General features: G+C 53.7%; 2 protein-coding genes across 3 annotated transcripts in view; one reads left to right on the top strand and one right to left on the bottom strand.

The window, feature by feature from the left end:
- pigc (phosphatidylinositol glycan anchor biosynthesis, class C) overlaps positions 1-21087 on the bottom strand; it is a 105553-nt gene extending 84466 nt beyond the window's left edge. Inside the window, exons 1-2 of the mRNA XM_085974728.1 lie at positions 20851-21087; positions 7714-7783 (exon numbers count right to left, since the gene is read on the bottom strand). Coding sequence (XP_085830854.1) covers positions 7714-7783; positions 20851-20971 — 191 coding nt within the window. The 5' untranslated portion in view covers positions 20972-21087. The remainder of the gene's footprint in view (positions 1-7713; positions 7784-20850) is intronic.
- A 981-nt stretch (positions 21088-22068) lies between these two features.
- LOC147095685 (uncharacterized) overlaps positions 22069-27193 on the top strand; it is a 38930-nt gene continuing 33805 nt past the window's right edge. For both annotated transcript variants that reach the window (XM_085974726.1, XM_085974725.1), the window contains exon 1: positions 22069-22323. In XM_085974726.1, coding sequence (XP_085830852.1) covers positions 22142-22323 — 182 coding nt within the window. In that variant the 5' untranslated portion in view covers positions 22069-22141. The remainder of the gene's footprint in view (positions 22324-27193) is intronic.

The following is a 27193-nucleotide window of genomic DNA, read 5'->3' as shown; positions in this document are numbered from 1 at the left end:
GAGAGGACACAGTGACACACCTACTGTGCACACTGGGAATAAACAGTGAGAGAGGGCACAGTGACACACCTACTGTACACACACTGGGAATAAACAGTGAGAGAGGGCACAGTGACACACCTACTGTACACACACTGGGAATAAACAGTGAGGACACAGTGACACACCTACTGTACACACACTGGGAATAAACAGTGAGAGAGGACACAGTGACACACCTACTGTACACACACTGGGAATAAACAGTGAGAGAGGACACAGTGACACACCTACTGTACACACACTGGGAATAAACAGTGAGAGAGGACAGTGACAGACCTACTATACACACACTGGGAATAAACAGTGAGAGGACAGTGACACACCTACTATACACACACTGGGAATAAACAGTGGGAGACGACACAGTGACACACCTACTGTACACACACTGGGAATAAACAGTGAGAGAGGACACAGTCACACACCTACTGTACACACACTGGGAATAAACAGTGAGAGAGGACACAGTGACACACCTACTGTACACACACTGGGAATAAACAGTGAGAGAGGACACAGTGACACACCTACTGTACACACACTGGGAATAAACAGTGAGAGAGGACACAGTGACACACCTACTGTACACACTGGGAATAAACAGTGAGAGGACAGTGACACGCCTGCTGTACACACACTGGGAATAAACAGTGAGAGAGGACACAGTGACACACCTACTGTACACACACTGGGAATAAACAGTGAGAGAGGACACAGTGACACAGCTACTGTACACACACTGGGAATAAACAGTGAGAGAGGACACAGTGACACACCTACTGTACACACTGGGAATAAACAGAGAGAGAGGACACAGTGACACAGCTACTGTACACACACTGGGAATAAACAGTGAGAGAGGACACAGTGACACACCTACTGTACACACTGGGAATAAACAGTGAGAGGACAGTGACACGCCTGCTGTACACACACTGGGAATAAACAGTGAGAGAGGACACAGTGACACACCTGCTGTACACACACTGGGAATAAACAGTGAGAGAGGACACAGTGACACACCTACTGTACACACACTGGGAATAAACAGTGAGAGGGGACACAGTGACACACCTACTGTACACACACTGGGAATAAAGAGTGAGAGAGGACACAGTGACACACCTACTGTACACACACTGGGAATAAACAGTGAGAGAGGACACAGTGACACACCTACTGTACACACACTGGGGGTAAAGGTGTGTTATAGCGAGGCACTTACACTGGGAACCAAGAAAGACTTGCATTTTATACAGTGCTTTTCACTACCTCAGGACACCCCAAGGTGCTTCACAGCTAATGAAGTACTTTTTGAAGCATAGTCACTGTTGTAATACAGACAACGAGGCAGCCAATTTGCACACTGAAGCGCCCATAAATAGCAATCTGATGATGAACTGATAATCAGTTTTAGTGATGTTGGTTGAGACATAAATATTGGCCAGGACACCGGGGAGAACTCCCCCGCTCGCACGGAAGAAGGCCATTCGGCCTGTCGAGCCCGTGCCGGCTCTCTGCAAGAGCACTTCAGCGAGTCCCACTCCCCCGCCCTTTCTCCGTAGCCCTGCTAATTTTTTTCTTTCAGGTACTTATCGAACTCCCTTTTGAAAGCCACGATTCAGTCTACCTCCAGCACCCTTTCAGGCAGTGCATTCCAGATCCGAACCACTCGCTGCATAAAAAAGGTTTTGTTTATGTTGCCTTTGGTTCTTTTGCCAATCACCTTAAATCTGTGTCCTCTGCTTCTCGACCCTTCTGCCAATGGGAACAGTTTCTCGCTATCTACTCTGTCCAGACCCCTCATGATTTTGAACACCTCTATCAAATCTCCTCTCAATCTTCTTTGCTCTAAGGAGAACAATCCCAGCTTCTCCAGTCTATCCACATAACTGAAGTCCCTCATCCCTGGAACCATTCTTGTAAATCTTTTCTGCAGCCTCTCTAAGGCCTGCACATTCTTCCTAAAGTGCGGTGCCCAGAATTGGACACAATACTCCAACTGAGGCCGAACCAGTGTTTTATTAAGGTTCATGGTAACTTCCTTGCTTTTGTTCTCTATGGCTCTACTTATGAAGTCCAGGATCCCGCATGTTTTTTTTAAACCGCTTTCTCAACCTGCCCTGCCACCTTCAATGCTTTGTCCACATATACCCCTAGGTCTCTCTGTTCGTGCACCCCCTTTAGGATTGGACCTTTCATTTATATTTCCTGTCCTCATTCTTTCTACCAAAATGTATCACTTCGAACTTTTCTGCGTTAAATTTCATCTGCCACGTGCCTGCTCATTCCACCAGCCTGTCTATGTCTTCTTGAAGTCTATCACTCTCCTCCTCACTGTTCCCTATACTTCCAAGTTTTGTGTCATCTGCAAATTTTTAAATTGTGCCCAGTACACCCACGTCCAAGTCATTAATATATATCAAGAAAAGCAGTGGTCCTAGAACCGACCCCTGGGAAACACCACTGTAATAGCTTCCTCCAGTCCGAAAAACAACCGTTCACCCCTACTCTCTGTTTCCTGTCACTTAGCCAATTTGATATCCATGCTGTCACTGTCCCTTTTATTCCATGGGCTTCATTTTGCTGGCAAGCCTATTATGTGGCACTTTGTCGAACACCTTTTGGAAATCCATGTACACCACGGCAACTGCATTACCCTCATCAACCCTTTCTAAAAGCTTCCCCACTACCAAGGTTAAACTGACTGGCCTCTCGTTGCTGGGTTTATCTTTACACCCTTTTTCTTAACTGTGGCTGTGGGATGTTTTACGTCCACCTGAGAGAGCAGACGGGGCCTCGGTTTAACGTCTCATCTGAAAGTCGGCACCTCCGACAGTGCAGCGCTCCCTCAGTACAGCACTGGGTGTGTCGGCCTGGATTAGTGTACGGAGTGGGACAGTGTGAGCACTTAGACAGAGGAAAAATAATACTCGCCAATGAAGAACGAAGCGTACCACCCAGTTATAGAGATAATGGGGAAAAATACTGCGGGGTAGAGTTTCCTCTAGGTCGTGCCGGTTTTCCCAGTGCAACTCGCCCAAAAACAGCCAAACCAGCACAAAAGATTGTGGAGCTTCAAGCGCAGGTTACGTCCAGCGCAAATCGAGTTTCTGTGCCCTTTTGCGCTGATTTAAAAAACATTGCGCTAGACGCAGCCACCCCCCCCACCCCCGCAACAAAACTGGCCACGCCCCAAGATCTATCAAACCCTTTCATAATCTTCAAGACCTCTATCAGGTCACCCCTCTCTTTTCTAGAGAAAAGAGCCCCAGCCTGTTCAATCTTCTCGATATGTATAACCTCTCAGTTCTGGTATCACTTGAGTAAATTTGTTTGCACCTTCGCCAGTGCCTCGATACTGAGACCAGAACTGTACACAGCACTCTAAGTGTGGTCTAACCAAGGTATATGGAGACCAGAACTGTGCACAGTGCTCCAAGTGTGGTCTAACCAAGGTATATGGAGACCAGAACTGTGCACAGTGCTCCAAGTGTGGTCTAACCAAGGTATATGGAGACCAGAACTGTGCACAGTGCTCCAAGTGTGGTCTAACCAAGGTATATGGAGACCAGAACTGTGCACAGTGCTCCAAGTGTGGTCTAACCAAGGTATATGGAGACCAGAACTGTGCACAGTGCTCCAAGTGTGGTCTAACCAAGGTATATGGAGACCAATACTGTGCACAGTGCTCCAAGTGTGGTCTAACCAAGGTATATGGAGACCAGAACTGTGCACAGTGCTCCAAGTGTGGTCTAACCAAGGTATATGGAGACCAGAACTGTGCACAGTGCTCCAAGTGTGGTCTAACCAAGGTATATGGAGACCAATACTGTGCACAGTGCTCCAAGTGTGGTCTAACCAAGGTATATGGAGACCAATACTGTGCACAGTGCTCCAAGTGTGGTCTAACCAAGGTATATGGAGACCAGAACTGTGCACAGTGCTCCAAGTGTGGTCTAACCAAGGTATATGGAGACCAATACTGTGCACAGTGCTCCAAGTGTGGTCTAACCAAGGTATATGGAGACCAGAACTGTGCACAGTGCTCCAAGTGTGGTCTAACCAAGGTATATGGAGACCAATACTGTGCACAGTGCTCCAAGTGTGGTCTAACCAAGGTATATGGAGACCAATACTGTGCACAGTGCTCCAAGTGTGGTCTAACCAAGGTATATGGAGACCAATACTGTGCACAGTGCTCCAAGTGTGGTCTAACCAAGGTATATGGAGACCAATACTGTGCACAGTGCTCCAAGTGTGGTCTAACCAAGGCATATGGAGACCAATACTGTGCACAGTGCTCCAAGTGCGGTCTAACCAAGGTATATGGAGACCAATACTGTGCACAGTGCTCCAAGTGTGGTCTAACCAAGGTATATGGAGACCAGAACTGTGCACAGTGCTCCAAGTGTGGTCTAACCAAGGTATATGGAGACCAATACTGTGCACAGTGCTCCAAGTGTGGTCTAACCAAGGTATATGGAGACCAATACTGTGCACAGTGCTCCAAGCGTGGTCTAACCAAGGTATATGGAGACCAATACTGTGCACAGTGCTCCAAGTGTGGTCTAACCAAGGTATATGGAGACCAATACTGTGCACAGTGCTCCAAGTGTGGTCTAACCAAGGTATATGGAGACCAATACTGTGCACAGTACTCCAAGTGTGGTCTAACCAAGGTATATGGAGACCAATACTGTGCACAGTACTCCAAGTGTGGTCTAACCAAGGTATATGGAGACCAATACTGTGCACAGTACTCCAAGTGTGGTCTAACCAAGGTATATGGAGACCAGAACTGTGCACAGTACTCCAAGTGTGGTCTAACCAAGGTATATGGAGACCAATACTGTGCACAGTGCTCCAAGTGTGGTCTAACCAAGGTATATGGAGACCAGAACTGTGCACAGTGCTCCAAGTGTGGTCTAACCAAGGTATATGGAGACCAGAACTGTGCACAGTACTCCAAGTGTGGTCTAACCAAGGTTCTATACAAGTTTAATATAACTTCTCTGCTTTTCAATTCTATCCCTCTGGAAAAGAATCCCAGTGCTTTGTTTTCTTTTTTTAAATGGCCATGTTAACCTGCATCATTACTTTCAGTGATTCCTGTACCTGGAAATCCCTCTGCTCCTCTGCCCCATTTAGACTCTTGGGGAGGAAAAATTGGGTATCGCCCATTTTGGGGCGCTAACATCGGCCAGGCGCAAAGTTTAGCGCCCGGTGCTAATTATCGCCTCCGACTGCAAAATTCGCCTCTATCACCCCTGGAGGTGATTTGAGCGCTAAATCAGGCGCTACTCACCTCTCTTAAGGCGCTAACGTCGGGGAGCGAGGCACTACCACAGAACGCTACCAAAGCTCAGGTGATGTCAGGTACCATGGAAGCCAGACAGACTGGCGCCGTCCAGTTCTTAAAGGGGAGGGGCCATCTTGCTGGCCAGCCACACCCTGCTCATTGCAGCCTTGAATCTCGGCCTGGAGAGACCTCTAAAGCAATTGTGTTGGAAGCACTAATGGATAGGCCCAGGGAAAGAGCTCAGCGCTTAGGAACCTCAAAAGTGGTGCTGAGGGCCAAAACTCCTTAGGACAGCATTAAATCTTTCCAGACGTCTCTCTCCCTCTCAAAAATTTGGCCGACAAGAAAAGGTAGGAAGTGTCCGCCTTTAAATAGCGCTCCCCCAGTCCCTTCCCGACTTGAAAACGTTCCCCTCTACCTGTCGCTCCTAGTGGCAGGTGCTAAGGCAGGGGGCGTGACTCAATATCCGGTCCGGGGCGCTACACGCTCGACTGAGGTCACGATCTGTGGACACAGTGGATCGTGGCGGTAGTGTTTAGCGCTGCTGCAAAACAACTGGTTAATTTCGCGAGCGGCGCTAAAATCACCGCGCTCGGCCACTAAGCTCCTGGCGCCCCGTTAGCGACCCCCCCCCGCCCGAGGTGCTAACCAACCAAATTTTTCCCCTTATTTTCCAAGAAGTATGTGGCCTCCTTATTCTTACCTATCTATCAAAGCACTTTGCATACAATAAATGGCTTCAAAAGTGCAGCCATTGTGCGCACAGCAAGACTCCACAGCTAGCAATAAGATAAACGTCCAATCAATCTCTTCTTGGTGGTGTTGGTTGACGGAAGAATGTCGATTGGACTCCTCTTGCTCTTCATCGAATAGTGCCGTGGGATCTCCAACATCCGCCTGAAGCAGGGTCGGAGTGGGCAGCTCTGGTGAAAGAGCACGAGGGAAATAGCCGCCATGATTACCCTTAGTGTATTAGTGAGAAACCGAAGAGCACGGTCCAGGAGAAATTCAGTGGATTTACCTGCTGGAGAACAGGCTCACACACCAGGGAGACAAGTGAGGAAGCACACAGCATTAAACCTAATGGCCACACATTCACACAACGCACGGAGACAACTGGCGTGAAAAGGGGCTCCAGTGAGGAGGTGTTCTTTCTGAAAAGCAGCCTCAATGACTAGATGCCCTGTCCCAAAGAAATCCAAATGAGGAGGCTCGATTTCCTCCGAGTTTCAGGGCATTCATTAATGAGTTTGTCTAAATTCCCGCCGACAGTATTTGAACATGTTCATTAACTGTTATTAATTGACGGCAATTGATGCTCGGTCAATTGTTAATCTGAGTTTGATAGATTTTTGTTAACCAAAGATATTAAGTGTCAGCTGTGGCTCAGTTGGAAGCACTCTCACCTCTCAGGTCAGAAGGTTGTGGGTTCAAATCCCGCTCCAGAGACTTGAGCACAAAAGTCTAAGCTGACACTCCCAGTGCAGTGCTGAGGGAGCGCTGCACTGTCGGAGGTGCCGTCTTTCGGGTGAGGCGTTAAACGAGGCCACGCCTGCTCTCAGGTGGACGCAAAAGATCCCATGGCACTAGAATCATAACGGCACAGAAAGAGGGCATTCGGCCCATCAAGTCCGTGCTGGCTCTCTGTAGAGCAATCCAGTCAGTCCCATTCCCCCGCTCTAGCCCCGTAGCCCTGCAAGTTTATTTCCCTAATTCACTAATTCGAAGAAGAGCAGGGGAGCTGCCCTGGACCAATATTTATCCCTCAGCCAACATAACAAAAACAGATTATCTGGTCATTATCATATTGCTTTGTGGGAGCTTGCTGTGCGCAAATTGACTGCCGCATTTCCTACATTACCACAGTGACTATACTTTATTGGCTGTAAAACGCTTTGGGACGTCCGGTGGCCATGAAAGGCGCTATATAAATGCAAGTCTTTCTTCTTTCTAAGAGATATGGGGCAAAGGCGGGTAATATGGATCAGCCATGATCTCATTGAATGACGGAACAGGCTCAAGGGGCTAATTGGCCTACTTCTGTTGCTATGCTAACAACTTACATTTATATAGCGCCTTTAATGTCCCAAGACGCTCCACGGGAGCGATTATCAAACAAAATCTGACACCAAACCACATAAGGAGATATTAGGGTGGGTGACCCGAAAGCGTGGTCAAAGAGGGAGAGAGGCCAGTTCTGTTTAAGAGTCAGCGACCGCGGGAAATAGCACAGGCAGGAACTCAGGCAAAGGCCTTAACAGGTGCGCTAAAAAGGGGCACACGGAGGAAATGACACGAACAGGGTCGCAGCCTGGATAAAACGAACTTGGGCTCAGAGAGCCGGCAGCAGTGATGAGCGGAGTGCTTACCTGGAGAGCTGCTGGATAACCACACTGGATTCACACACCACCGACCAAAACTCGTACTGCCGTACGTAAACTGGAACAAAAAAAAACAAATGGCGTGGTGAGGGAAACCATAGAATGATACAGCACAGGAGGAGGCCATTCGGCCCATCTTGCCAGGGTCGGCTCTTTGAAAGAGCTCTCCAGTTAGTCCCGCTCCCCCTGCTCTTTCCCCGCAGCCCTGCAATTTTTTTTTCCTCCTCCAAGTATTTAGGACTTTGGACTTTGTATTTGGACTTTCAAAAGGCTTTCGATAAGGTCCCGCATAAGAGATTAGCTTGTAAAATTAAGGCACATGGGATTGGGGGCAAGGTACTGACTTGGATAGAGAACTGGTTGGCAGATAGAAAGCAAAGAGTTGGAATAAACGGGTCGTTTTCCGAGTGGCAGGCAGTGACTAGTGGGGTACCACAAGGATCGGTCCTTGGACCCCAGCTGTTCACAATATATATTAATGATCTGGACGAGGGAACTAGATGTAATATCTCCAAATTTGCAGACGACACAAAGCTGGGTGGGAGGGTAAGCTGTGAGGAGGATGTCGTGAAACTCCAGTACGATTTGGACAGGTTGGGTGATTGGGCAGAAACATGGCAAATGCACTATAATGTGGATAAATGTGAGGTTATCCACTTTGGTGGCAAAAACAGGAAGGCAGATTATTATTTGAATGGCAATAGATTGGGAGAAGGAGAAGTGCAATGAGACCTGGGTGTCCTTGTGCACCAGTCGCTGAAGGTAAGCATGCAGGTGCAGCAGGCGGTTAAGAAGGCAAATGGTATGTTGGCCTTCGTGGCAAGAGGGTTCGAATACAGGAACAAGGATGTCTTGCTGCAGTTGTACAGGGCCTTGGTGAGACCGCACCTTGAGTATTGTGTGCAGTTTTGGTCGCCTTGTCTGAGGAAGGATGTTCTTGCCATGGAAGGAGTGCAGTGAAGATTCACCAGGCTGATACCTGGGATGGCAGGAATGACGTATGAGGAGAGATTGGGTCGATTGGGCTTGTACTCGCTGGAGTTTAGAAGATTGAGAGTGGATCTCATCGAAACCTATAAAATTCTGTCAGGCCTGGACAGACTAGATGCAGGAAGGATGTTCCCAATGGCGGGGGAGTCCAGAACCAGGGGTCACAGTCTAAGGATAAGGGGTAAGCCATTTAGAACTGAGATGAGGAGGAATTTCTTCACCCAGAGAGTGGTGAACCTGTGGAATCCTCTACCACAGAAGGCAGTGGAGGCCAATTCATTAAATATATTCAAGAAGGAGTTGGATATATTTCTTAAGGCTAAAGGGATCAAGGGATATGGGGAGAAGGCAGGGACCGGGTACTGAATTTGGACGATCAGCCATGATCTCATTGAATGGCGGAGCAGGCTCGAGGGGCCGAATGGCCTACTCCTGCTCCTATCTTCTATGTTTCTATGTTTATCCAATTCCCTTTTGAAAGTCACTGTTGAATCTGCTGCCACCGCCCTTTCAGATTCACCCCCAGTCTCGGCCCCCAGATCACAATGGTGCAAGGACTAGGGGACACAGATTTAAGGTTTTGGGCAAGAGATACAGGGGGGATGTGAGGAAAAACTTTTTTACGCAGCGAGTGGTGAGGACCTGGAACTCGCGGCCGACGGAAGTGGTGGAAACGGACACACTCAATGTTTTCAAGGGGAGACTGGATAAGCACTTGAGGGAAATAAACTTGCAGGGTTACGGGGATAGAGCGGGGGAATGGGACTGAGGGCGAGGGGGGGCGAGGGGGGGAGAGCGCGGGGGGACGAGAGGGGGCAGAGAGGGGGGCGAGGGGAGAGGGCGCGAGGGGGCAGAGAGAGGGCAAAAGAGGGGGCGAGGGGGGAGAGGGCGCAGAGAGGGGGCGAGGGGGGCAGAGAGGGGGCGAGGGGGGCAGAGAGAGGGGGCGAGGGCGCAGAGAGGGGGCGAGGGCGCAGAGAGGGGGCGAGGGCGCAGAGAGGGGGCGAGGGCGCAGAGAGGGGGCGAGGGCGCAGAGAGGGGGCGAGGGCGCAGAGAGGGGGCGAGGGCGCAGAGAGGGGGCGAGGCGGGGAGAGAAGGGGCGAGGCGGGGAGAGAAGGGGCGAGGCGGGGAGAGGGAGTGAGGGGGGAGAGAGGGGGCGAGGGGGGCAAGGGGGGTAGAGAGGGGACGAGGGGGGGAGAGAGGGGGCGAGGGCGCAGAGAGGGAGTGAGGGGGCAGAGAGGTGGCGAGGGCGCAGAGAGGGGGCAAGGCGGGGAGAGAGGGGGGAGAGAGGGGGCGAGGGCGCAGAGAGGGGGCGAGGCGGGGAGAGAGGAGGCGAGGGCGCAGAGAGGGAGCGAGGGGGGCAGAGGGGGCGAGGCGGCGCGAGGCGGAGAGAAAGGGGCCGAGGGGGGGAGAGAGGGGGAGAGGAGAGGGGCAAGGGGGAGAGCGGGCGAGAGGGGGAGAAAGGGGCCGAGGGGGGGGGGGGGAAGAGAGGGGGCGAGGGGGGGGAAGAGAGGGGGCGAGGGAAGGGGAGAGCAGGGGAAGAGAGGGGGCGAGGGGGGAAGAGAGGGGGCGAGGGGGCGAGAGAGGGAGCGAGTGGGGAGGAGAGAGGTAACGTGTGGGGGGAGATGGGGAGCAAGGGGGGGGGGGGGAGTGCGGGTGGCGAGAGGGGGCGTGGGTAGCGTATCCTGGGCGGTTCTTTTACCCAGAGGGTGCTCTGGGGGCTCTGGGATTCATAGAATCATAGAATGGTTCCAGCACAGAAGGAGGCCATTCGGCCCGTCGAGCCAGTGCCGGCTCTCTGCAAGGGCACTTCAGCGAGTCCCACTCCCCGCCCTTTCTCCATAGCCCTGCAAATTTCTTTCCTTCAGTTACGTATCCAATTCCCTTTTGAAAGCTGTGATTGAATCTGCCTCCACCACCCTCTCAGGCAGTGCATTCCAGATCATAACGACTCACTGAAGATTTTCCTCATGTCGCCTTTGGATCTTCTGCCAATCACCTTAAATCTGGGTCCTCTGGTTCTCGACCCTTCTGCCAATGGGAACAGTTTCTCTCTATCTACTCTGTCCAGACCCCTCATGATTTTGAACACCTCCATCAAATCTCCTCTCAATCTTCTCTGCTCCAAGGAGAACAACCCCAGCCTCTCCAGTCTATCCACATAACTGAAGTCCCTCATCTCTGGAACCATTTTGTAAATTTTTTCTGCACTCTCTCTAAGGCCTTCACATCCTTCCTAAAGTGCGGTGCCCAGAATTGGACACAATACTCCAGTTGAGGCTGAACCAGTGTTTTATAAAGGTTCATTGTAACTTCCTCACTTTTGTTCTCTATACCTCTATTTATGAGGCCCAGGATCCCGTGTGCTTTTTTAACTGCTTTCTCAATCACCTTCAACGATTTGTGCACATATACCCCCAGGTCTCTCTGTTCATGCGCCCTCTTTAGAATTGAACCCTTTAGTTTATATTGCCTCTCCTCGTTCTTCCTACCAAAATGTATCACTTTGCACTTTTCTGCGTTAATTTCATCTGCCACGTGCCTGCTCATTCCACCAGCCTGTCTATGTCCTCTTGAAGTCTATCACTCTCCTCCTCACTGTTCACTATACTTTCAACTTTTGTGTCATCTGCAAATTTTGAAATTGTGCCCTGTACACCCAAGTCATTAATATATATCAAGAAAGGCAGTGGTCCTAGTACTGACCCCTGGGGAACACCATTATATATCTTCCTCCAGTCTGATAAACAACCGTTCACCACTACTCTCTGTTTCCTGCCACTTAGCCAATTTCTATCCATGCTGCCACTGTACCTGTTATTCTATGGGCTTCAATTTTGCTGGCAAGCTGATGATGTGGCACTTTATCAAACACCTTTTGAAAATCCATGTACACCACGTCAACTGCATTGCCCTCATCAACCCTCTCTGTTACCTCATCAAAAAACTCAATCAAATCAGTTAAACACGATTTGCCTTGAACAAATCCGTGCTGGCTTCCCTTAATTAATCCACACTTGTCCAAGTGACTGTTAATTTTGTCGCGGATTATTGTTTCTAAAAGCTTCCCCACTACCGAAGTTAAGCTGACTGGCCTGTAGTTGCTGAGTTTATCTTTACACACTTTTTTGAACAAGGGTGTAACATTTGCAATTCTCGAGTCCTCTGGCACCACCCCCATATCCAAGGAGGATTGGAATATTATGGCCACTACCTCCACAATTTCCACCTTTACGTCTCTCAGCATCCTAGGATGCATCCCATCCGGTCCTGTGACTTATAAATTAAGAGCGTCAGCTGTGGCTCAGTGGATAGCACACTTGTCTCTGAGTCAGAAGGTTGTGGGTTCAAGTCCCACTCCAGGGACTTGAGCACATAAATCTAGGCTGACGCTCCAATGCAGTGCTGAGGGAGTGCTGCATGGTCGGAGGTGCCGTCTTTCAGATGAGACATTAAACCGAAGCCCCATCCGCTTTCTCAGGTGGACGTAAAAGATCCCATGGCACTATTTCGAAGAAGAGCAGGGGAGTTATCCCCGGTGACCCGGCCAATATTTATGTCATCAAGGCCTCCGGCGGCGGGGGGGGGGAGGAGAGAGCGTCCGAGCGGAAGGAAGGCGCGGAGGAAAAGGAAACACCTCGAAGCAAGTCCCCTCATTGGTCGGACTGACACTATGCCTGCGCTCATCTCGGACCCCGTAGCGGCGTGTGTGAGCGCAGAGGACCCCGTGCCCGAGCCAGTGACCACACCCGCTTCCGCGGAAAAATTACGGACCTGCGGCCGGGCTCGAGGAAAAGAAACAAAAGGAGGGGGCGGAGGCCTCAGCAGACATGGAGGTCTCCCAACCTACGCGTCCCTCCAGACTAAAAAGCAGGCACGGCTCCCTGGAAGAGAAGGAGGAAGGTCCCTCTGTACAAGGGGAGTCGCCGCCTGCCGTGGGTGCTGCACCCCCCCCCACCATCACCATCACGAGCAATCGGCAGGGGTCTCCTGTCCCTTGGGAGGGTGAGACAGATGTTGTCTGTCCAGCCTGAGCCTCCCGGGAATGGGGAAGAGACCCTGCCAGTGGGTGGGTGAGTGAGGGGTGGGGGGGGGGGGCCGCGGAAGAAATAAAAGTAACACCGGGTCGGGCATCCTGGGGACTGGGGCGGGCGAGGCCGAACTCGCTCAATACAATCCAGATATCTCCCAGGAACTGCTCAAACTGGTCGAGGATTTTAATCAGAATACCCAGTCCGCTGGGTCAGTGGCTGGTGGCGGGGAATGGGACAGCCCCCGACTCCATCTCTGATGCCGGGAGTATATGGAGAAACCGGGGAGAACACAATTCCCAGTTCCTCCATATGCCCCGGCGCCTGTGTAGGATTCGCAAAATCCAGAAAATACAGTCTAGATTGGTAAAACCCCTGAAATGGCCACATTGTGAGAACACAAGATGGAGTTGGCAGTTCTCATGGCTCAGTTCAAAAGGACACACCAGCAGTATCTTCCAGCAGCCTGAGTCATCACCGATTAGAAGATTCCAGAACTTACTGCTATTGATATGATAATATGGTTACAGCAGTAACGAACTCGTAAACAAAAGTATTTGCACCTGGAGGTGCGCTAATTGCTAGCAAAACGCAAACCCATCTCTGAAATCGCTGAGCACAGAAAAAAACCCATTATCTGTACCAAACTCAGAGGGACACAGGACAGATCCCATCAGTTTCATTTACAAGACATTAAAATAAAGTACTTGCTTTTGTCAAAGCAGCCTGCCCATTACCTTGACAAAAGAAAACCCCTGATTTGGCGCCGAGATAAGGGCAAGGAAACAGTATAACTGTTGAGGGAAAATCGACAGCATGACATTCATTCAGTGAGATTCAGACAGATCCATCACAGATTCACACAGACACGAGGTCAAGGACAGAGCGAGGAGGACCCACAAGATTGTGCAGGAGAGCAGATTCAGCCAGACTCAGACAGATCCACAAGATTCAGCAGAAGCAGTGAAGTCCAAGTCCAGATACCATCAGGAGTTCGAAGACCGCGCAGAAGGGTAGACGGCTCGAGGAGTTCGGAGGACTTCCAAGTTTGTGCAGGAGAGCGGGTCCAGGAGCCGGCCCCATAAGGAAGATTGGAGATCCCGGACGTAACAAGGAGTACCAAGGTCCAGGAGGGTTTTAAAATTCTGGTGAGCATAAAGGCCCAACTCTACCTAACTGACATAGTTGAGGTATATTTTAGCAACGGGAGGGTTTGTAACATTAAGGGTTTTGTAATTCAGGAGTGTGATTTATCCCTCGATGTGTCCGTGCGCTTCTCCCACCCCCGTTTTAGTATACCGCTGATTAAGAATTGTTGTATGATTTAAGATATTCAAAGTTATTCCTTGTGTGTTAAATTTTAGTTCCCATTGGGAGACGTGCTAATGATTTTTGTCTAAATTGATTCTTGCATTCTCTGTGTTTATTCTCCTTGAAAATAAAGATATTCCTGATTTAAAACTCACATTGTCTCACCTGATCCATTTGTCTTCCGAGTCACAAGTTGGGCCACACATCAAGGTTGTCTGGCAATAAGCCCAGTGCCTAGAACCGGTGAGGGGGGGAGCGCTTCGGAACCGCTCACGAGCAGTGCGAAATCAAAACTGATCTAGCACACCATAAGCTCGTTAAAACGACCCCTTACACCTGAGGCGGAGGGGCACCCTGAACCGCCGCCGCCTCCTGGCCCGGCATCCCCGGGGAAGACTCCTCTGCCGTCGATCCTGGGGGTGGGATCGGGGCAGAGGCAGGGCTGGCTAGCGCGGCCGAGCCATTTGCTGCGCCCTGTGCGACGGACGGGTCGGCCGCTGGTGACAACCTCCTGGAGGAGGACGGGGGCTCGGTGGAGGGCACTGGGAATGATTTGGACTCCATTGCCAACGAGATGGTGGATGCCCTCGTGCCCCTCACCGAGTCTCCCCTCATCCCCGTTGCGGAACTCCGGGACTTTATGGCCTCGTGCCTAGGTCGCCCGAATAAAATCCGTCTGGCCCTCGACAGGTGGTCGGAGCTGGCGCTGCTCGTCGGGTCCGTCCGCGCCGCCGTCAAAACCATGGGCGCGGACAAGGGCGTGAGCCCGCTCGAGCTGCGTCGGCTCAAAACGTTCCTCACTGGGCTGCTGAGGGAGTGGCGGTTGTCGAGTGACTGCGCTCCCTCCCCCCGTTAGGTGTATGTAGAGGTTGCACTACGCTTCGGATATGAAGATAACCATAGCCAGCCTCAACATCAACGGCAGCAGGGAGGCGCGCCATAGATTTAATAACTTCTCGGTCCTTCGGGACGGGAGGTATGCGGTGTGCTTCCTGCAAGAAACCCACACCGTTCCGGGAGAGGAGGTCACGTGGCTCCTGGAATGGCAAGGAGGGGTCCGCATGAGTCACCTCTCCAACAATTCCTGCGGGGTGGCTATCTTGTTGGCCCCACATTTTCAGCCGGCGATCTTGGGGGTCAAGGAGCCTGTGCCGGGCCGCTTGCTTCAGGTCACTGTTCACCTGGGGGGCATGCCGCTCCATCTAGTGAATGTGTACGCCCCCCAGTCTGGTGCGCAGCAAGTGCGCTTCTTTGAAGAAGTGTCCGCTCTTCTGGGCTCCGTCGATGTCGGCGAGTGCGTCATCCTCGGGGGGGGATTTTAATTGCACCCTCAAGGCGAGGGACTGTTCAGGTCCCCCGCGAAGCCCGGCGGCGATGGAGAAGTTGAGGGACTTGGTCGGGTCCTTCGACTTGGTGGACGTCTGGCGAAATCTCCATCCCGACTCCAGCGCCTTCACTAGAACGAGGTCTGGAGGAGGAGGGTCCAGAACCGACCGCCTTTACATTTTCCGGGCATACATCTCCTGCGTCCCGGCGGCTTCCATGCGGCCGGTACCATGGACGGACCACCACCTGGTGTGGGCGGAGCTCGCTCCACTCCGCACGCGGGAGGGAGGGGGGGGGGTGGGGGGGAAGTGGTTCGCGTACTGGCATTTTAACAACCTGCTGCTGGAGGCCGAGCGGTTCCGGGATTCGTTTTGTCAGTTCTGGGCCGACTGGAGAAGGAAGCTGGGGGGGGGGGGGGGCTTCCCCTCCTTGAGGCTATGGTGGGACGTGGGCAAGGCTCACGTCCGTCTATTCTGTCAGGAGTACGCGAAGGGGTCGAACAAGAGGCGGGAGGCCTGGGTCGGGCGGCTGGAGAGGGAGGTGCTCGACCTGGAGTCCCGTCTCGGTCAAGTCGTCAATGACCCGGCCCTGCAGAAGGTGTACGAAGAGAAGAAGGGTGCGCTGAAGGACCTGCAGCTCGTCGGGTCCCGGGGCGCGTACGTGAGGTTGCGGATCCAGTTCCTCCGGGACCTGGACCACAGCTCCCCCTTCTTCTACTCGCTAGAAAAAAGACGGGGGGGGGGGGGTGGGGGGGTTCCGTAAGCAGCTCTTGGGGCTGCTGGCTGACGACAGATCTCTGGTCTCGGATCCGAAAGGTATCAGCGCGGAGGCCCGGGCCTATTACGGAGCTCTGTTCTCTCCGGATCCATCCAATGAGGATGTGCGCAGAGTTTTGTGGGAGGGCTTGCTGAAGGTTGGCCCGGAGAGCGCCGAAAATTTGGACGCTTCGCTAAACCTGGCGGAGCTGACCGGCGCCCTCGGCCAGCTCTCGAGGGGAAAGTCCCCGCGGCTGGACGGGCTGACCGTAGAGTTCCACAGGGCGTTCTGGGAAGTCTTGGGGGGCGACTACGCGTGGGTCCTGGGGTAACGTCTGGCGACCGGGGAGATGCCCCTCTCTCGGCGCAGGGCGGTCATTGTCCTGCTGCCAAGAAGTGCGATCTCCACCTACTTAAGAACTAGCACCCGGTCTCCCTCTTCAGCATGGATTACAACATTTTTGCCAGGGCCATGTCTGCCCGCCTTGGCACCGTGCTGGCTCACGTGGTCCACTCCGACCAGTCCTACACGGTCTTGGGCCGGACCATCCACAACAACATCCATCTGGTCTGGGACCTGGTCCACCATTCACAGTGGGCTGGTCTGTCAGTCGCCTTACTTTCCCTAGATCAGGAGAAGGCGTTCGACAGGGTGAATCACAAGTATCTCTTCGGGACTCTGCGCGCATTCGGATTCGGGACGCATTTCATCGCCCAGATCCAACTTCTGTCCACCGCCTGATTAAAGTTAATGGGTCTTTGACGGCGCCCCTTTCGCTTCGGGAGGGGGTGCGTCAGGGATGCCCCAGGTCCAGTCAGTTATATGCCGTCTGCGTGGAGCCTTTCCTGCGCCGGGCGTGGAGGTCGTCCTCTCGGCTTATGCTTTGACATGTTCCTCATGGTCACAGATCCCATCGACTTGCAGAGGATGCAAGAATGCCAGCAGATTTACTTGGACGCATCCTCCGCCAAGATCAACTGGGAGAAATGTTCTGGAGTCCTGGTGGGCCAGTGGTGGGTGGACTCCCTGCCGGAGGAGTTCAGGCCCTTCACCTGGAGCACCACGCATCTCCTCTACTTGGGAGTCTGCCTCAGCCCTGCCGAGGACGCCTGGCCGGTGAACTGGCAAGAGCTGGAGGCCAAAGTCACCGCTCGCCTAGGGCGCTGGACAGAACTGCTCCGAGTGCTGTCCTACAGGGGTCGAGCGCTGGTCATAAACCAGCTGGTGGCCGCTATGTTGTGGTACCGGTTGGTCACTTTGATCCCGCCCCCTGCGTTTGTCGCCAAGATGCAGAAGAAGCTCATCGACTTCTTCTGGGACAAAAGGAAGCACTGGGTCTCTGCCGCGGTTCTGAGTCTCCCGCTTAGGGAGGGCAGTCAGACGCTGGAGTGCCTTCGCACCCAGGCTGCGACTTTCCGTCTTCAGACCCTGCAGAGATACCTGTACACCGAGAATCCTCCTCGATGGTGTGTGCTGGCGATGTATTTTTTCCGCCAGCTGCACGGCCTCAATTACGACACGCAGCTGTTTGTGAAAGTGGGCGGTACACTTGCCTGCCTGCGGGAGCTGCCTGTCTTATACCAGGAACTGCTATGGGTCTGAAACAATGTCGCCTCCAGGCAGAGTTCTGCCCCATCAGGAGTGGCGGCTGTCCTTCGGGAGCCGCTGCTCAGGAATCCGCACCTCCATGACCGTGGGTTCGGGTGGCTGGCGGAGGGCAGGGCTGTGCCTGGCAAGGTGACTAGAGTCGGGGACCTACTCGATGGCGGAGGAGCAGGCTGGATGGCACCGGTAGAGCTGGCGCAGCGCCTGTCCTGGGCCAACGTCCGGCTTGCGGTCAAAGCCATCGAGTCGCTGAAAGTGGAACTGGGCCCTGATTCCACTAGGTGTATCAAGGAGGCTCAGGCACGTGGGGCGATCCCGTCTGAACTGACCCCCATTCAGACGGAATTCCTCATCGGCGCCCAGCCCCGAAACCCCTCTCGGGAACCGGTGCCTCACAACTTGAGCCATCTCCGGGAAATGCCCTCCGTGCCTTTTCATTCTGCACGGAGGGGTTTCCTGTATGGGCTGCTCCTGCACACCCTCCACTTTGCCATCTTCGTCTGCCGTCCGGACGTGCCATCTTGCCGTCCGGCGGAGGCGGAGGTCCCCAACGGAGGGCTCTCTACGCGGGATTCCTCCATTTTTCTATTGAGGACTTGACCTGGAGGGTGTTGCATGGAGCAGTCCCGTGCAATAAAGTTTTAAACAGGTTCACAAGCTCCCAGGCCGCCTGCCTTTCCTGCGGCCTGGAGGAGTCCATGTTCCATGTATATATCGAATGTGAGAGGTTGCGGCCCTCCTTCCATTATTTAAAGGGGCTGCTCCTCGATTTTTGGCTGCACTTCAGTCCCATGCTCCTGATCTTTGGTTACCCGGTGCGGAGGGGAGCAGACAGATCGGGGGACTTCCTCGTAGGACTGCTCCTGGGCCTGGCCAAAAAGACCATTAACTGCTCCAGGCAGCGGGCGATCGAGGGGGTCGTTCGGCCCGATTGCCTGCCTCTCTTCCACGGCTATGTTCGCGCCCGGGTGGCCCTGAAGATGGAGCACGCGGTGTCCGCCGGCACACTCGAGGCCTTCCGCGACCGGTGGGCACCGTGGGGACTGGAGTGCATCATCACTCCAGCAAACAAATTTTAATTTAATTTGCTAAATTTTATTTAATGTTTTATTAAGTTACAGTCTATTTATTCAACCACCCAACTAAAAAGAGTACACCCTTTTTTGAACAAGGGTGTAACATCTGCAATTCTCCAGTCCTCTGACACCACCCCCATCTCCAAGGAGGATTGGAATATTATGGCCACTACCTCCACAATTTCCACCTTTACGTCCCTCAGCGTCCTAGGATGCATCCCATCTGGTCCTGTGACTTATAAACTAAGAGTGTCAGCTGTGGCTCAGTGGGTAGCACACTCGTCCCGGAGTCAGAAGGTTGAGGTTTCAAGTCCCACTCCAGGGGCTTGAGCACATAATCTAGGCTGACACTCCAGTGCAGTGCTGAGGGAGTGCTGCACTATTCGAGGTACCGTCTTTCGGATGAGATGTTAAACCGAGGCCCTGTCTACCCTTTCAGATGGATGTAAAAGATCCCATGGCACAACTAATCTAATTGAATTTTTTGATGAAGTAACAGAGAGGATTGATGAAGGGAATGCAATGGATGTTGTCTATATGGATTTTTGGAAGGCATTTGACAAAGTACCACATAGAAGGCTGGTTAACAAAATTGAGGCTCATGGAATAGGTGGGTCAGTGTCAGCTTGAATAAGGAATTGGCTTAAGGACAGAAAACAGCAAGTTGGGATAAATGGCTGTTTTTCATACTGGGAGATGGTAGACAGTGGTATTCCCCAAGGGTCAGTGCTGGGGCCACTGCTTTTTTTGATATGTATACATGACCTGGATATTGGAATACAGAGTAGAATTTCTAAATTTGCCAATGACACCAAACTTGGGGTGTGGCAAACAGTGATGATGATATCAATCGACTGCAACAAGGCTAGCAGAATGGGCAGACAAGTGGCAGATGGAATTTAATACAGAGAAGTGTGAGGTGATGCATTTTAGCAGAAGGTACAGGGAGAGGAAATACACACTTTAAAACTGTGCCATTAAGAGTGTGCAGGGACAGAAGGACCTGGGAGTTGATGTGCATAGGTCCCTGAAGGTGGCAGGACATATTGAGAGGGTGGTTAACAAAGCATATGGGATCTTAGGCTTCATAAATAGAGATATTAAGTACAAAAGTAGAGAAGTTATGGTGAACCTTTATAAAGCGCTGGTTAGGCCACAACTGGAGTATTGCGTCCAGTTCTGGTCACCACACTTTAGGAAGGATGTGAAGGCCCTTGAGAGGGTGCAGAGGAGATTTACCAGAATGGTTCCAGGGATGGAGGGTTTTAGCTACAAGGACAGGTTGGAGAAGCTGGATTTAGAGCAAAGGAGGTTGAGGGGTGATTTGATAGCGGTGTACAAGATTATGACGAGTTTGGATAGGCTATTCCTACTAATTGATGGTACAAGGACTAGGGGACACAGATTTAAAGTTTTTGGCAAGAGATACAGGGGCGATGTGAGGAAAAACTTTTTTTACGCAGCGAGTGGTGAAGACCTGGAACTCGCTGCCGACGGAAGTGGTGGAAGCGGAGACACTCAATGTTTTCAAGGGGAGACTGGATAGGCACTTGAGGGAAATAAACTTGCAGGGCTATGGGGATAGAGCGGGGGAATGGGACTGACTGGATTGCTCTGTAGAGAGCCAGCACGGACTCGATGGGCCGAATGGCCTCCTTCTATGCCGTTAGAACATAAGAACAGGGGAGTTCTCCCCGGGTGTCCTGGACCAACATTTATCCCTCAGCCAATATCACCAAAAACAGATTATCTGGGTCATTATCACATTGCTGTTTGTGGGAGCTTGCTGTGCACAAATTGGCTTTCCCACATCAGGACAGCGACTGCGCATCAATAAAATACTTCATGTAGAAATGCAAGTCTTTCTTTTTAAGTACAGCCAACCTTCCTAAGTACCTCCAATGACAGATTGAAGACAAATGGACCGGACAGGCGGCCATGATCCTCCTGGGGGGGCTCCTTGATTCCCCTCCCCTCGTCTCTCCCCCCGGGCCCTCTCATTCCCCTCTCCCTGGGCCCCCTCCACCACTCACTGTTCTTCCTCAGCTCCTCCAGGAAGCTCCCGTCCACGTAGTTATCGGGGAAAGGCTGCCGCTCGTACAGCACCTTCCTCCACCGCCGGTACCGAGCCTCCGGCTCCACCTCCGGCCGCATCGGGGCACCGCGTCAACGACACACCACCGCCGCCGCCACCCCGGGTCCGAGCGAAGGAGGAGAGGTAGGAACAAAAAACACACACACACACAAAACGACCCGGAACTCAGCCCGGCAGCGCCTGTCCCCGGGGGGAGGGGAAACACCGACACACCGCGGGCCCGGGGGGTATGCGAGCGGGGACACACCAACCATCACCATGGCAACCGCCAGAGTTTATACAGCGAGGGTGCTCACTTTCGTTTAACGCGCGGGTGGTTGAAATTTATCGCAGTCGACGAAAGATTTTCTTCAATAAGTGAAAGCGAAAAACAGCCTGAAAACTAAACTTCACTGGTGACAACTTGGAAGCCGCCATCTTTAAGCCTGGCAACAACAAAAAATAAAACGTGGCTCACTGGATATAATCCAAGTTTCTTTCCACAGTATCCAGCAACACAATTTTTAAAACAAATAAAACACCTCGCTTTTTTTGGTGGAAAGTCAAGCGGCTTATCCACCGTCTTTGATGCTGACGGGAACCCGTCATCTTTGGAAGTGGCAGGGAAGGTTGGTGGCCCGAAATAACAACAGAAAATGCTGGAAACACTCAGCAGGCCAGGCAGCATTCGTGGAGAGAGAAACAGAGTTAACGTTTCAGGTCTGGGACCCTTCATTAGAATTGTATTAAGGTTGGTGGTCCGCCATGTTCGATGCTGGTAGGGAAGAGGAGCGGTCCGCCATCTTGGATGCTGGCAGTTTTGACTGGCTGGCCCGCCATATTGGATGCTGGCAGTTTTGGACTGGCTGACCCGCCATCTTGGATGCTGGCAGTTTTGGACTGGCTGACCCGCCATCTTGGATGCTGGAGGTTTTGGACTGGCTGACCTGCCATCTTGAATGCTGGCAGTTTGGGACAGGCTGACCCGCCATATTGGATTCTGGCAGTTTTAACTGGCTGACCCGCCATCTTGGATGCTGGCAGTTTTGGACTGGCTGACCCGCCATCTTGGCTGCTGGCAGTTTTAACTGGCTGACCCGCCATCTTGGCTGCTGGCAGTTTTGGACTGGCTGACCCGCCATCTTGGCTGCTGGCAGTTTTAACTGGCTGACCCGCCATCTTGGCTGCTGGCAGCGGGCGGGGCGGGGCTGGGCGTCACGTCGGGTCCGGGCCGAGCGCCAGTCACCAAGATGGCGTCGCCTGGGCCGGAGGACGGAGCCGCCCGACAGAGAGGCGGCCGCCCGAGGAAACTGGGCCCGGAGCGGGAGCGCCGCACGGTGCAGCTGGGCGACCAGCTACACCGCTGGAACCGCGTCAAGAGTCAGCTGAACCTGCAGAGCGACGAGGCGGTGGCCCGGACCCTGCTGGACACGTGAGTCCGGCCAGAGGGAGAGTGGGGAGGGTGAGGGCTGGTGTCCTGGCTCCTTCATTCATTCATTCATTCATTCATTCATTCATACAAACAAATGCAGATGGAGCCTCTTGTTTACATTGGGTGGGTGGGTGTGTGTGGGGGAGAGGGGCTGACACAACAACAACATGCATTCATTGAGCTCCTTTAATTTAGTAAAACTTCTCAAGGCGCTTCGACAGGAACGTTATCAAACAAAATTTGACACCCAGCCAGCCAAGGAGGCATTGAGTACAAAAGTAGAGAAGTTATGCTGAACCTTTATAAAGTGCTGGTTAGGCCACAACTGGAGTATTGCGTCCAGTTCTGGTCACCACACTTTAGGAAGGATGTGAAGGCCCTTGAGAGGGTGCAGGGGAGATTTACCAGAATGGTTCCGGGGATGGGGGATCATAGCTACAAGGACAGGTTGGAGAAGCTGGATTTGTTTTCATTAGAGCAAAGGAGGTTGAGGGGTGATTTGATAGAGGTGTACAAGATTATGACGGGCTAGACGGGGAAAGACTGTTCCCACTAGTTGTTGATACAAGGACTAGGGTCACAGATTTAAGGTTTTGGGCAAGAGATACAGGGTGGATGTGAGGAAAAACGTTTTTAGGCAGTGAGTGGTGAGGACCTGGAACTCGCTGCTGACGGAAGTGGAGACATTCAATGTTTTCAAGGGGAGACTGGATAGGCACTTGAAGGAAATAAACTTGCAGGGCTATGGGGATAGAGTGGGTGAATGGGACTGACTGGATTGCTCTAGAGAGAGCCGGCACAGACTCGATGGGCCGAATGGCCTCCTTCTATGACTCTACCTTCTTTCGTACGGCAGTAGCAAAGCAAATCCAAATGAGATTGAACAGACTAGGCTTATATTCTCTAGAACTTAGAAGAATGAGAGGTGATCTCATTGAAACATACAAAATTCTTACAGGGAGGATGTTTCCCGTGGCTGGGGAGTCTAGAACCAGGGGTCACAGTCTCAGAATAATGGGTTGGCACTTTAGGACTGAGATGAGGAGAAATTTCTTCACTCACAGGTTGGTGAACCTTTGGAATTCTCTACCCCAGAGGGCTGTGGAGGCTCAGTCGTTGAGTATATTCAAGACAGAGATCAATAGATTTTTGAATATTAAGGTAATCCAGGGATATGGAGATAGTGCGGGAAAGTGGAGTTGAGGTCGAAGATCAGGCCTACTCCTCCTATTTCTTATGTTCTTATCCAGATCAGATGTCCGGGCCAAAGCGTCTGGTATAATAGCATGGATATATAGGCTGCCTGTGAATTTTCTGAGGGCAGTGTTTAATGATGTGCTCCAGGGTCTATTCGGAGCTCCCCATAGCTGCATGCTGGGGATGCTTTAATCATCCGTCTATGGAGAAGGTGGCAGCATCTGCCATGACCAAGGGGATATTAGGGCAGGTGGCCAAAGGCTTGGTCAAAGAGGTAGATTGTAAGGAGCGTCTTAACAAAGGAGTGAGAGGCAGAGAGGTTTAGGGAGGAGTGAGAGGCGGAGAGGGTTAGGGAGGAGTGAGAGGCGGAGAGGGTTGGGGAGGAGAGAGAGGGTTGGGGAGGAGAGAGAGGCGGAGAGGGTTAGGGAAGGTTGGGGAGGGGGCGGAGAGGGTTGGGGGGGCGGAGAGGGTTGGGGAGGGGGCGAGAGGCGGAGAGGGTTGGGGAGGAGAGAGGGGCGGAGAGGGTTGGGGAGGAGAGAGGGGCGGAGAGGGTTGGGGAGGAGAGAGGGGCGGAGAGGGTTGGGGAGGGGAGAGGGGCGGAGAGGGTTGGGGAGGGGAGAGGGGCGGAGAGGGTTGGGGAGGAGAGAGGGGCGGAGAGGGTTGGGGAGGAGAGAGGGGCGGAGAGGGTTGGGGAGGAGAGAGGGGCGGAGAGGGTTGGGGAGGAGAGAGGGGCGGAGAGGGTTGGGGAGGAGAGAGGGGCGGAGAGGGTTGGGGAGGAGAGGGGCGGAGAGGGTTGGGGAGGAGAGAGGGGCGGAGAGGGTTGGGGAGGAGAGAGGGGCGGAGAGGGTTGGGGAGGAGAGAGGGGCGGAGAGGGTTGGGGAGGAGAGAGGGGCGGAGAGGGTTGGGGAGGAGAGAGGGGCGGAGAGGGTTGGGGCGGAGAGAGGGGCGGAGAGAGGGGCGGAGAGGGTTGGGGAGGAGAGAGGGGCGGAGAGGGTTGGGGAGGAGAGAGGGGCGGAGAGGGTTGGGGAGGAGAGAGGGGCGGAGAGGGTTGGGGAGGTGAGAGGGGCGGAGAGGAGAGAGGGTTGGGGAGGAGAGAGGGGCGGAGAGGGTTGGGGAGGAGAGAGGGGCGGAGAGGGTTGGGGCGGAGAGAGGGGCGGAGAGAGGGGCGGAGAGGGTTGGGGAGGAGAGAGGGGCGGAGAGGGTTGGGGAGGAGAGAGGGGCGGAGAGGGTTGGGGAGGAGAGAGGGGCGGAGAGGGTTGGGGAGGAGAGAGGGGCGGAGAGGGTTGGGGAGGTGAGAGGGGCGGAGAGGAGAGAGGGTTGGGGAGGAGAGAGGGGCGGAGAGGGTTGGGGAGGAGAGAGGGTTGGGGAGGAGAGGGGAGGAGAGAGGGGCGGAGAGGGTTGGGGAGGAGAGAGGGTTGGGGAGGAGAGAGGGGCGGAGAGGGTTGGGGAGGGGAGAGGGTTGGGGAGGAGAGAGGGTTGGGGAGGAGAGAGGGGCGGAGAGGGTTGGGGAGGAGAGAGGGGCGGAGAGGGTTGGGGAGGAGAGAGGGGCGGAGAGGGTTGGGGAGGAGAGAGGGTTGGGGTGGAGAGAGGGTTGGGGAGGAGAGAGGGTTGGGGAGGAGAGAGGGTTGGGGAGGAGAGAGGGTTGGGGAGGAGAGAGGGTTGGGGAGGAGAGAGGGTTGGGGAGGAGAGAGGGTTGGGGAGGAGAGAGGGTTGGGGAGGAGAGAGGGGCGGAGAGGGTTGGGGAGGAGAGAGGGGCGGAGAGGGTTGGGGAGGAGAGAGGGGCGGAGAGGGTTGGGGAGGAGAGAGGGGCGGAGAGAGGGGCGGAGAGGGTTGGGGAGGAGAGAGGGGCGGAGAGGGTTGGGGAGGAGAGAGGGGCGGAGAGGGTCGGGGAGGAGAGAGGGGCGGAGAGGGTCGGGGAGGAGAGAGGGGCGGAGAGGGTCGGGGAGGAGAGAGGGGCGGAGAGGGTCGGGGAGGAGAGAGGGGCGGAGAGGGTCGGGGAGGAGAGAGGGGCGGAGAGGGTCGGGGAGGAGAGAGGGTCGGGGAGGAGAGAGGGTCGGGGAGGAGAGAGGGTCGGGGAGGAGAGAGGGTCGGGGAGGAGAGAGGGTCGGGGAGGAGAGAGGGTCGGGGAGGAGAGAGGGGCGGAGAGGGTCGGGGAGGAGAGAGGGGCGGAGAGGGTCGGGGAGGAGAGAGGGGCGGGGAGGAGAGAGGGGCGGGGAGGAGAGAGGGGCGGGGAGGAGAGAGGGGCGGAGAGGGTTGGGGAGGAGAGAGGGTTGGGGAGGAGAGAGGGTTGGGGAGGAGAGAGGGTTGGGGAGGAGAGAGGGGCGGAGAGGGTTGGGGAGGAGAGAGGGGCGGAGAGGGTTGGGGAGGAGAGAGGGGCGGAGAGGGTTGGGGAGGAGAGAGGGGCGGAGAGGGTTGGGGAGGAGAGAGGGGCGGAGAGGGTTGGGGAGGAGAGAGGGGCGGAGAGGGTTGGGGAGGAGAGAGGGTTGGGGAGGAGAGAGGGTTGGGGAGGAGAGAGGGGCGGAGAGGGTTGGGGAGGCGAGAGGGGCGGAGAGGGTTAGGGAGGCGGAGAGGGTTAGGGAGGAGAGAGGGGCGGAGAGGGTTAGGGAGGAGAGAGGCGGAGAGGGTTAGGGAGGCGGAGAGGGTTAGGGAGGAGGAGAGGTTTAGGGAGGAGAGAGGGGGGCAGAGAGGGTTAGGGAGGAGTGAGGGGCGGAGAGGGTTAGGGAGGAGAAGGGGGAGGAGAGGGTTAGGGAGGAGAGGGGGACGGAGAGGGTTGGGGAGGAGAGGGGGGCGGAGAGGGTTCGGGAGGAGTGAGGTGCGGAGAGGGTTAGGGAGGAGAGAGAGGCGGAGAGGGTTAGGGAGGAGAGAGACGGTTAGGGAGGCGGAGAGTGTTAGGGAGGCGGAGAGGTTTAAGGAGGGAACTCCAGTGCTTAGGGTCCAGGCAGCTGAAGGCACAGCCGCCAATGGTGGAGCGGTTAAAATTCGGGATGCGCTCGAGGCCAGATTTGGAGGAGCGCAGAGATCTCGGAGTGTTTTCAGGCTGGAGGAGGTTAGAGATATGGAGGGACTTGAAAACATAAATAGGAGCAGGAATAGGTCATACGGCCCTTCGAGTCTGCTCCACCATTCAATAAGATCATGGCCGATCATCGACCTCAACTCCACTTTCCCGCCTGATCTCCATATCCCTTGATTCCCCTAGAGTCCAAAACTATTGATCTCAGCCTTGAATATACAAAGACTGAGCCTCCACAGCCCTCTGGGGCAGAGAATTCCAAAGATTCACCAGCCTCTGAGTGAAGAAATTTCTCCTCATCTCAGTCCTAAATGGCCGACCCCTTATCCTGAGACTGTGACCCCTAGTTCTAGACTCTCCAGCCAGGGGAAATAACTTCTCAGCATCTACCCTGTCAAGCCCGCTTAAGAATTTTATACGTTTCAATGACATCACCTCTCATTCTTCTAAACTCTAGAGAATATAGGCCTAGTCTACTCCATCTCTCCTCATAGGACAATCCCCCATCCCAGGAATCAGTCTAGTTGCAACCTCTGTTGCACTCCCTCTGAGACAAATATATCCTTCCTTGTGTAAGGAGACCAAAACTGTGCACCGTAAACCATGTATAGTCTCACCAAGGTCCTATATAATTGTAGCAAGACTTCTTTACTCTTCTAC

Source organism: Somniosus microcephalus, unplaced genomic scaffold (genome assembly GCF_052327205.1).
Source record: "Somniosus microcephalus isolate GS21.2 unplaced genomic scaffold, FLI_Smic_1.0 unresolved_chr1, whole genome shotgun sequence".
Classification (NCBI taxonomy): Eukaryota; Metazoa; Chordata; class Chondrichthyes; order Squaliformes; family Somniosidae; genus Somniosus; species Somniosus microcephalus.
This window is presented reverse-complemented; position numbering and strand designations above follow the sequence as displayed.